Source organism: Sapajus apella, unplaced genomic scaffold (genome assembly GCF_009761245.1).
Source record: "Sapajus apella isolate SASKATOON/1434 unplaced genomic scaffold, GSC_monkey_1.0 scaffold21, whole genome shotgun sequence".
Classification (NCBI taxonomy): Eukaryota; Metazoa; Chordata; class Mammalia; order Primates; family Cebidae; genus Sapajus; species Sapajus apella.
In genome coordinates this window covers 25,127,196-25,138,554 of record NW_022436961.1, presented here as the reverse complement: position 1 = coordinate 25,138,554, position 11,359 = coordinate 25,127,196, and the positions used below count along the sequence as shown (strand labels likewise).

Here is an 11,359-nt window from a genome sequence, read left to right as displayed (position 1 = left end):
GAAAGAAAGAAAGAAAGAAAGAAAGAAAGAAAGAAAGAAAGAAAGAAGTATGAATTGCATGACAAAGAATCCAAAATAATCATCATAAAGAAGCTTAATGAACTACAGCTAAACAAAATCAGGAAAGCAATAAATGAATAAAGACAGACGTTTAAGAAAGAAACAGAAACCATAAAAAAGAACCAAACAAAAATTCTGGAGCTGAAGAGTACAATGACTGAACTGAAAAGCTCAAAAGAGAGCTTTAACAGCAGTCTCAGTCAGAAGAAAAGAACTGGCAAACTTAAAAGATAGGTCATTTGAAATGATACCACTAGAGGGACAAAAAGAATAAAAAAGGGTATGGAAAGTATACAGAACTTACGGGACAACAACAAGCGAAAATAATATATGCATATGGAAGTTAAAGAAGGAGAAGAAAAAGGGGCAGAAGGCTTATGTTTAAAAACTAAAGGCTAACAGTTGTTAGCCAAATCCAGGGAGGAAAATGGAGGTTTCAATTCATGAAGCCCAAAGGTTTCCAAATAAGGCAAACACTTAGATGCATTATAATTAAGTTGTTAAAACTCAAAAAGAGGCCAGGTGCAGTGGCTCATGCCTGTAATTCCAGCACTTTGGGAGGCTGAGGCAGGTAGATCACCTGAGGTCAGGAGTTCGAGAACAGCCTGGCCAACATGTTGAAATCCCGTCTCTACTAAAAAAAATACAAAAATTAGCTGGACCTGGTGGTGGGCGCCTATAATTTCAGCTACTCGGGAGGCTGAGGCAGGAGAATTGCTTGAACCTGAAGATGGAGGTTGCAGTGAGCTGAGATCACACCACTGCACTCCAACCTGGGTGACAGATCAAGGCTATGTCTCAAAAAAAAAAAAACAAAACAAAAAAAAAAAAAACTCAAAAAAGAAAAAATATGAAAGCAGCAAGAGAAAATCTACTTGTCACATAATATACAAGGAAGCCTCTATAAGACTATCAGTGAATTTCTCAGCTGAAACCTTGCAGTCCAGGAGAGTAGGAGACAATATATTCAAAGTACTAAAAGAAAGAAAAAAAAACTGCCAACCACGAATACTTTACTCAGCAAAACTGCCCTTTAAAAATGAAGAGATAAAGCCTTTTCCAAATAAACAAAAACTGAGAGTTTGTCACAACTATACCAGACTTATAGGAACTACCAAAGGAAGTTCAAGTAGAAATTAAAAGATGCAGCTGAGCACAGTGGCTCATGCTGTAATCCCAGCACTTTGGGAGGCTGATCGCCTGAGGCCAGGAGTTCGAGACCAGCCTGGCCAACAGGGTGAAATCCCGTCTCTACTAAAAATACAAAAAATTAGCCAGGTGTGGTGGTGTGCACCTGTAGTCCCAGCTACTCAAGAGGCTGAGACAGGAGAATCACTTGAACCCAGGAGGAAGAGGCTGCAGTGAGATGGGATTGCACCACTGCATTCCAGCCTGGGTGACAGAGCAATACCCTATCTCAGAAAAAAAAAAAAAAAAAAGTAAAATCTGAGATTACATTAGGTTTGTGAATGGGAATAAAATGTAGAGTTTCTTTTTTTCATTTTTTTTGTCTCCCCACCAAAAGTGTAGAGTTTTAATACGTAATTGAAGGTAAGTTCTTCTCAGCTTAAGACAGACTGCTATAACTATAAAATATTTGATGCAAATCCTATGAATAAAAAAGCACAGTAGAAACACAAAACTTAAAAAGAAATGAACCAAAGTATACAAAGAAAAAAAGAGAGGAATAGTAGAACCATAAAACAGACAGAAAGCAACCAACAAAATGGTAATATTAAGTCCTTATCTAACAATCATTACTTTAACTCCCAAATCAAAAGACAGAGTATGACTGAATGGATGAAAACAAGACCCAACTACATGCTGTCCACAAAGGACTTACTTTAGATTTAAGAACACACATAAGCTGAAAGCAAAGGGATAGAGAAATGTATTCCATGCAAGTAGTAACCAAAAGAGAGCAGAGGTGGCTAACCTTTTATTAGACAAAATAGACTTTAAGACAGAAATCATCACAAGAGGGAACAAAAGTCACTATATAATGACAAAAGGGCCAACACAACAGAAAGATATAACAATTTTAAGTATATATGTATCCAATATCAAAGCACCTAAATATATAAAGCAATGACAGATCTGAAGTCAGATGTCAACAGCAATAAAATAATAGCAAGTAGGCCAGGTGCTAAGGCTCACGCCTGTAATCCCAGCACTTTTGAAGGCCGAGGTGGGCAGATCATCTGAGGTCAGAAGTTTGACACCAGCCTGACCAACATGGTGAAATGCCGTCTCTACTAAAGATACAAAAATTAGCTGGGCATGGTGATGTGTGCCTGCAATCCCAGCTACTCGGGAGGCTGAGGCAGTAGAATAGCTTGAACCCGGAAGGTGGAAGGCGCAGTATGCCGAAAATGTACCACTGCACTCCAGCCTGGGTGACAGAGTGAGACTTCATCTCAAAAAAATAAAAATAAAATAATAATAATAACAGCATGTAACTTCAATATATCATTCTCTGTAATGGATAAATCATCCAGTCAGAAATCAATAACCAAACAACAGAACTGAAAAACTATGGACAAAAATGGACCTAATATGCCTATACAAAACTTTCTGCCAAATAATAGAAGAATACAAACCTTCCCAAGTATACACAGAATATTCAGTAGGCTACATAATCTCAAAATGAGTATCAACTAACAAGACGTAGGCAGGGTGTGGTGGCTCGCACCTGTAATCCCAGCACTTTGCGAGGTCGAGGCGGGTGGATCACAAGGTCAGGAGATGGAGACCATCCTGGCCAACACAATGAAACCTCATCTCTACTAAAATCCAAAAAATTAGCCAGGCATAGTGGTGAATGCCTATAGTCCCAGCTACTTGGGAGGCTGAGGCAGGCGAACCACTTGAACCTGGGAGGCAGAGATTGCAGTGAGCTAAGACTGCACCACTGCACTCCAACAAGGCAACAGAGCAAGACTCTAACTCAAAAAAAAAAAAAAAAAAGAGAGGATGTAAATCATCCTACGTATTTTTTTCCTACCACAATGGAGTGAAACTAGAAATCAGTAACTGGAAGCAAACGGGAAAATTCACAAATATGTGGAAACTGCACATCACGCTTTTGAACAACTATTGTGTCAAAGAGGAAATTGAAAGGGAATTTAAAAAATTATCTCTAGATAGGTCCAGGCTAGGTAACATAGCAAGACCTCTGTCCCGTAAAAATTTTAAAAACAATTAGTTGGGCCAGGCATGGTGGCTGATGCCTGTAATCCCAGCACTTTGGGAGGCCAAGGTGGGTGGATCACGAGGTTGGGAGTTCAAGACCAGCCCGGCCAAGATGGTGAAACCCCATTTCTACTAAAAGTACAAAGATTAGCCAGGTGCAGTGGGGGAGGGGGCACCTGTAATCCCAGCTACTCGGGAGGCTGAGGCAAAGAACTGCTTGAACCCCAGGAGGCGGAGGTTGCAGTCAGCTGAGACTGCACTACTGCACTCCAGCCTGGGCGACAGAGTGAGACTCTGTCTCAAAACAAACAAACAAACAAAAAAAAACAATTAGTTGGGCATCCCTGTAGTCCCAGCTACTCAGGAGGCTGAGGCAGAATTGCTTGAGCTCAGGAGTTCAAAGTTGCTGTGAGCTATCACTGTGCCACTGCATTCAGCCTGGGTGAAAGAACAAAACATCCTATCTTAAAAAAAAAAAAAACTCAAATGAAAATGAAAATATACATATCAAAATGTATGGGATGGGCATGGTGGCTCACGCCTGTAATCCCAGAACCCTGGGAGGCCGAGGTGGCTGGATCACCTGAGGTCAGGAGTTCCAGACCAGCCTGACCAACATGATGAAACCCCATCTCTACTAAAAATACTAAAATTAGCAGGGTGTGGTAGCACATGCCTGTAATCTCAGCTACTCAGGAGGCTGAGACAGGAGAATTGTTTGAGTCTGAGAGGTGGAGGCTGCAGAGAGCCGACATCATGCCATTGTACTCCAGCCTGGGCAACAAGAGTGAAACACCATCTCAAAAAGAAAAAAAAATGTATGGGATGCAGCAAAAGCAGTACTTAATGTAAAGTTTATAGTAATAAATGCTGATGTTAAAAAATAAGAAAGATCTTAATTAAACAACCTTATTTTACACTTCAAGAAACTAGAAAAAAAAAAAAAAGAATAAAATAAGCCCAAAGTTAGTAGAAGGAAGAAAAGTTTAGGGCAGAAATGAATCAAATAGAGAATAGAAAAACAATTGAAAAAAGTCAACAAAACTAAGTGTTGGTTTTTGAAAAACTAAACAAAATTGATAAACCTTTATCAAGGCTACAAAAAAAGAGAGAAACTCAAATAAAATAAAAAATGAAAGAGGATACATTACAATAGGTGCCTCAGAAATAAAAGGAATGCTATGGGACTATTACAAACAATCATACACCAAAACACTGGATAACTGAGAAGAAATGGATAGAGTCCTAGAAATATACAACCTGCCAAAACTGAATCAAGAAGAAACAGAAAGCTGAAACAGACCCATAGCAAGTATGGAGACTAAATCACTAATCAAACATCTCTCAACAAAGAAAAGCACAGGGCCAGATGGTTTCATGGGTGAATTCTATCAATCATTTAAAAAAGAATACCAATCTTTCTCAAACCTTCCAAAAAACAGAAGAAGAGAGAATTCTTCCAAACTCACATTATGAGGCCAGCATCACTCTGATACTAAAGCCAAAGACACCAGAAGAAAGAAAAGTATTAAGCCAGTATCTCTGATGAACACAGATTTTTAAATCTACAATAAAACACTAGGAAGCCAAACTGAACAACACACCGAAAGGATTATATACCATGGCGAAATGGAATTTATCCCTGGGATAAAAGAAGGCAGAGTATCACTTTGTTCAACGTCACCTGGCAACATGTGTACTAGCTGAGTTAAATTTTTTGTCTCATTATTCCCAGTAGCTACATGTTATCATGCTGCTGCAAAAACAGAATTAGTAAATACTGAAACACTAATGCTATAGGAAATACAGGGTAAAGTTCCTGTGAGCTTCTGGACATAATATTTTCATCCACCAATTAATATATAACCTGTGGCCAGGTGTGGTGACTCACACCTCTAATCCCAGCATTTGGGGAGGCTGAGGCGGGCAGATCACCAGGTGAAGAGACCATCCTGGCCAACATGGTAAAACCCTGTCTCTACTAAAAACATAAAAATTAGCTGGGTGTGGTGGCATACACCTGTAGTCCCAGCTACTAGGGAGGCTGAGGCAGGACAATCACTTGAATATACATATCCTTGTTTGAGATGTGCTTCTGTGCAATAATACTTTAGTTAATTTACACCGTTGATTCATTAACATTGAACTCATGGCCAAAACCACCATAACTCATGCCTAAACAAAGCTTATAAACAAAGCTTATATCTAACATTCGCATATTTTCTCTGTAAGGCACACCACAGCCTTCTTGTGCTTAGGAACCCTAGACAGCAGCACTTCAGCGCTATGCTTGGTGGCCATTCTAAACAGTAAAATCACTCACAAAAAGCACAAAAACATAAAACATGTTTCACCAAATAAAAAAAAGAATGCCTGTTTACAATATGAGGGCTGCAAAAAGAAGGCAGGGCATCAACCTCAGCTGGCAACATGTATGTGAGGTGGCTCAAATTTTCTGTTGCTCTGCATACTGCAGTCCCATGAATGACTATGAAACCTCTGTAAGTACTGATTTGGGTGTTACAAATACATCTTAGGAAGTGGGGGAATTCACAAATTGAAATCCACAAGTAATGAGAATCAACTATATATCCATAGGGTTGTTTTAGAAATAGAATTTCTGGATCAGAGGCCATATACAAATGCCTTTGAGAGATATTGCCAAGTTGATGGCCACAGACATTGTACCAATTTCTATTCTGACAACAATAAACATGTATTATGCTCTTTGTTTTAAACAATGTAAAAAGAAATAAAAGTTACTGGAAGAGTTGGCATGGAGCAATGAAAAATGGTTGTTGTCTGGGTGGGGCTCATCCCTGTAATCCCAGCACTTTAGGAGGCCAAGTAGAGAGGGTCGCTTGAGTCTAGGAGTCTGAGACCAGCCTGGGCAAAACAGCAAGATTCTGTCTCTGCAGAAAATAAAAAAGGTAGCTGGGCATGGTGGCACATGCCTATAGTGCCAGATTCTCAGGAGCCTGAAACAAGAGGAATGCTTGAGTCCAGGAGGTTGAGGCTGTAGTGAGCTGTGATGGTGCCAGTGCACTCCAGCCCAGGTAACAGAGAGACCTTGTCTCAAAAAAAAAAAAATTAAAAAGAAAAAAAAAGAAGAAAAAATAAAAAACTGTTTACTATCCATCTGACAAGGGATTAATAACCAGAATATATAAGGAGCACAACAACTCAATAGGAAAAATCCAATAACCCAATTTAAAAATGAGCAAAATATCTGAAAAGACATTTCTTAAAAGGAGACATGAGATGTTTCCTTTTAACAGATATATGAAAATAGATATATGAAAAGGTGTTCAGTAGCACTGATCATCAGAGAAATGCAAATCAAAACTACAATGAGATGTCATCTCACCCAGTTAAAATGGCATTTATCCAAAAGACAGTCAATGACAAATGCTGGTGAGGATGTAGAGAAAAGGAAACCCTCATACCCTGTTGGTGGGAATGTAAATTAGTACAACTAGTATGGAGAACAGTTTGGAGGTTCCTCAAAAAACTAAAAATAGAACTACCCTATGATTCAGCAATCCCCCTGTTACGCATATATCTAAAAGAAAGGAATTCAGCATATTGAAGAGACATCTGCACTCCCATGTTTATTGTAACACTGCTCACAATAGATGAGATTTGGAGGCAACCTAAGTGTCCATCAACAGATGAATGAATAAAGAAAATGTGGTACATAATACACAATGGAATACTATTCAGCCATAAAAAAGAATGAGATCCTGTCATTTGCAACAACATGAATAGAACTGGAGGTCATTACGTTAAGTGAAATAAGCCAGGCACAGAAAGACCAACTTCACATGTTCTCACTTGTTTGTGGGAGTTAAAACAAATGAATTCATGGAGATGAGAGTAGAATAATGGTTACCAGAGGTTGAGAAGGGTAGTGGGGCGGGGGGGAAATGGAGATAGTTAATGGGCACAAAAAAACAGAAAGAATGAATAAGACCTAGTATTTGATACTGTGAGATTTACACAACGAAGTGACTACAGTCAATAATAATTTCATTGTACATTTCAAAGTAACTAAAAGAGGCCAGGTATGGTGGCTCACACCTGTAATCCTAGCACATTGGGAGGCTGAGGCAGGTGGATCACTTGAGGTTAGGGGTTCCAAACCAGCCTGGCCAACATGGTGAAACCTGGTCTTTAATAAAAACACAAATATTAGCCAGGCATGGTGGTGGGTGCCTGTAATCCCAGCTACTCGGGAGGCTGAGGCAGGAGAATCACTTGAACCTGAGAGGTGGAGGGTGTAGTAAGCTCAGATCATGCCACTGAACTCCAGCCTGGGCAACAGGGCAAGACTCTCTAAAAAAAAAAAAAAAAAAAAAAAGGGAGGCAGGAAATAAATAAAATACCTAAAAGAGTATAATCAGATTGTTTGTAACACAAAACAATAAATGCTTGAGGTGATAGATAACTCATTTACCTCGATGTGATTATTATATGTTGTATGACTGTATCAAAATATCTCATATAACCCATAAATATATATATACCTATTATGTACCCATGAAAATTAAAAAAAAATTTTTTAAAGAAAAATGGTTGTTTAGAAGAATGCTAAAAGTAACAACAAAATCAGTTTCATGTGTGTATGTGCATGTGTGTATTTTAATGAACACATTACCTCAGCCAATTAACAGATTTTTAGGGGAATAAGTATATGTATTATTTGCCACAATAAAATACTGGGATTAAAAATAATTTAGATTTCCAACTTCTCTATGTCTTCCTTATTTATTTTTTTGAGACAGAGTCTTGCTCTGTTGCGCAGGCTGGAGTGCAGTGGCATAATCTCAGCTCACTGCAACCTCCACCTCCCGGATTGGAGTGATTCTTCTGCCTCAGCCTCACAATTAGCTGGAATTACAGGCATGTGCCACCATGCCTGGCTAACTTTTGTATTTTTAATAGAGACGGGGTTTCACCATGTTGGCCAGGCTGGTCTCGAACTCCTGGCCTCAAATGATCTGCACACCTCGGCCTCCAAAAGTGCTGATATTATAGGTGTGAGCCACTGCGCCCTGCCTGTCTTCCTATTTTTGAGTGTCTAATCACAATGAAAGCTCATGTGAAATTTAAAACAACAGCCAACTTCCAGGAAATGTACTGGGCTTAGTTCACAATGTCCTGTTCTTTTTATATCTTAGTCTATACCAGTGGTTACAAAAGCTGGAGAGCTTTTCAAAACACAATAGGATTCCTCTGTCTCAGACCTAGTATATCAGAATCTCTGGGGAAACAGCCAAGAAATCTTTATTTTCTTTTTTTTAAAAAAAGTGTACAGATAATGTTTAGGAACAAATAGTCTAGATCACTTATCAGACAAAAAAGTACTGCACTAAGGCCAATCATGTTTGGTGTGTTATATTTCTTAGGGCACAATACCTAAGAAAATATAAAAAGCCAAACAAACAAACAAGTTTCTTGCCTCCTATTAATCAAAAAGTTAAACACAAGTGCTTATACTACATAGATTTGAAATATAAAATGCTGAAAAACAATCTGATAAAATGTATTACCATTTCCTCTCATAATTTTCAACCTCAAGGACTAGCTTACCTGTAGAAATAAGAGCACCCTCGGACAGTGTTGTGGGTATAGTGCTCCAAGGTCTTCTCACTGCCATAATCCTCTGAGGGATCAGACCAAAGCAGGTCACATACAGGCCCAAAGGCAGGAGGTTCCGTAAACCTGTCTAACTAGAAGACACACAAAAGCAAAAAGAAAAAAATCAGGAGAGCAAAAGGCTCTTAGAAACTGGTATGTGTCACAGAAAAACCCCTTCCACCCACAAGAATGTATTAGGAGAGACGCGAGTATGCCCCTAAATGATTTTCCTGCAAGAAAAGGAACATTTAACCATTTTAGATATATAATTTTTATAATTTTTCCAGAATAACTTTTTATCAATATCCCTGTCATCTAACCATACTGCAGTAAAGGATCTTCTTATATCCTAATTGTGAAGCAGTACTAATTTAATCCAAATGTGAAATCAACCACTATAGAAATATACTATTTTAGAAAGACTATGACTATATAAAATTATTTTTAATTGTCTAGGTGAACCAATGTTACCATGAGAGCAGAAATGTTTTACTCTGGTTCTGTTCATTGCAAACCTCATTCCAGTGGAGACTTCCTTATTTTAAAGAATGCTAAGTTTGTAAGGGCGTTTCCATAGAATGGAAAATTCTATGCAGTTGAGGTATTTCAATATGAGTTATTAAGCCTTTAGTCACTGCTGCTTTAGTTAAAAGCATTAAAAACCAAGAGAAAGCAAGTACTACAATAGCTCAGTTCCAAGAAGAGAATTTCTACAGAGTGAAAGAGCTTTTTATTGATACAATTGATTCAGAATTATAACATTCATATTTTCCTATGTAAAAGAGAAATGCTGGTTATTAAAGACAGAAAGGCAAGAGAAAAGCCAGTACATATAGGTATACTCTCTCACCCTGAGGAGACTGACTTTCATTCACAGAAAATGGTTTTATAAACAGAAAAATCTTTAGTCTCAGTACCTATAAGAGAGGATGAGTATCCACCACGTTGATTAAAAAAGAGACAGAAGTAGAAGCATTCAAAGGTAGAGAAGAGAAGATGGCCATGTAGAATAAAAATTGGTCATTTTTTTCCAAAATGAAGATACAGAATCCTGGAAATAACAGTCACCAAGGAAGGCAAGTATAACAATGAAACCGTATCATCTAAAAATGTCAAAGCCAATGCATTTCAGAGCTGGCAGTGTCCTCAGACCATCCTCTCCAACTTCCTCATTTCATAGAGAAGAAACGTGACTAAGAGGTTCAATAATTTGGTCCAGGTTACACAATTAATGGCAGGACTGTGATTAGAACCCTGGCTTCCTTCCTTTTGCACTGTGACATAATTTAAAGTTTCAGGACTATACTACGAGAATGTTAGGTTTCTAGTTAGTAAAAACACAGCTCATTAAAAATTATAATTTGTGGTAGATACATATCAAAATGTCAACAGTAGTTATTTCATAGTGATGAAATCAGAGGTAACTTCCATTTTCTTACTTTTGATTATGTGTATTTTAAAGATTTCAGCTAAAGATATATTGGTTGACTGTAATAAGAAACAAATTTTAGGCCAGGCTCAGTGGCTCACACCTGTAAACACAACACTATGGGAGCCCAAGGTGGGCAGATCACTTGACATCAGGAGTTCAAGACCAGCCTGGCCAACATGGTAAAATCCAGTCTCTACTAAAATTATAAAAATTAGCAAGGCATGGTGGTACGAACCTGTATCCAGCTACTCAGGAGGCTGAACCAGGGAGGTGGAGGTTGCAGTGAGCTGAGGTTGCACCACTGCACTTCAGCCAGGGCGACAGAGAGAGACTCTGTCTCAAAAACAACAACAACAAAAACAAATTTTAAAAATTATGACAATAATAAAAGATTACTTACTTTCCTAATGTCATCTAAAGAAGTAATTTCAGGTGACATTCCTCCATGTACACACAGAAACTGCTGGTTTAAGAGGGCAGCAAGAGGAAGACAGTCAAATGTCTCCATACAGGCATCATACACCTGTTCAGAATATTTGATTCGACCTAATAAAGAAGAAAAATCAGTCAATTGAAGAAAAGCTAAAATGTAAAATGTATCATGTTTGAAAAAGGATATAGGCCAGGAAAATATGGAGCTATTTTAAAGGCATTTATTTCAGATAATTTGAAAGCACAATTATCTTTGTAAAGATACTTTTGAAAAGTTGTAGATAATAGGTTTAAAAAACCTCTCTCCTCTTAAAGACAAGTATGACCTTGGATTAACTTTCAAGCTCTGTTGCTTGGAAACTTGATAAGGTGACTGTCCACTGTGTTATTAGGCAACATGGCTTCTAGTAAAAATTACTTAGGTACCTGGTGGGAAGCTACAGCTTTGGGCTCCTCTGAAGGTAGTTTTACAACACACATCGACACTTTTGATGCATGAGGCTTCTATACCAGGATGGCTACCTAATCTTCCCACTGTGGATATTGTTTCCTTGTACCTGAGCTGGTGGGAGGATGGTAGAAGGTAAGAGACAGAAAGCCACT

General features: G+C 38.3%; 1 protein-coding gene across 6 annotated transcripts in view; it reads right to left on the bottom strand.

Annotated features, from left to right (window-relative positions):
- Positions 1-11,359, bottom strand: part of PPP3CC (protein phosphatase 3 catalytic subunit gamma) — a 99,234-nt gene that overhangs the window by 25,323 nt on the left and 62,552 nt on the right. For all 6 annotated transcript variants that reach the window (XM_032288487.1, XM_032288489.1, XM_032288488.1 and 3 more), the window contains exons 5-6: positions 10,725-10,870; positions 8,845-8,984 (exon numbers count right to left, since the gene is read on the bottom strand). In XM_032288487.1, coding sequence (XP_032144378.1) covers positions 8,845-8,984; positions 10,725-10,870 — 286 coding nt within the window. The remainder of the gene's footprint in view (positions 1-8,844; positions 8,985-10,724; positions 10,871-11,359) is intronic.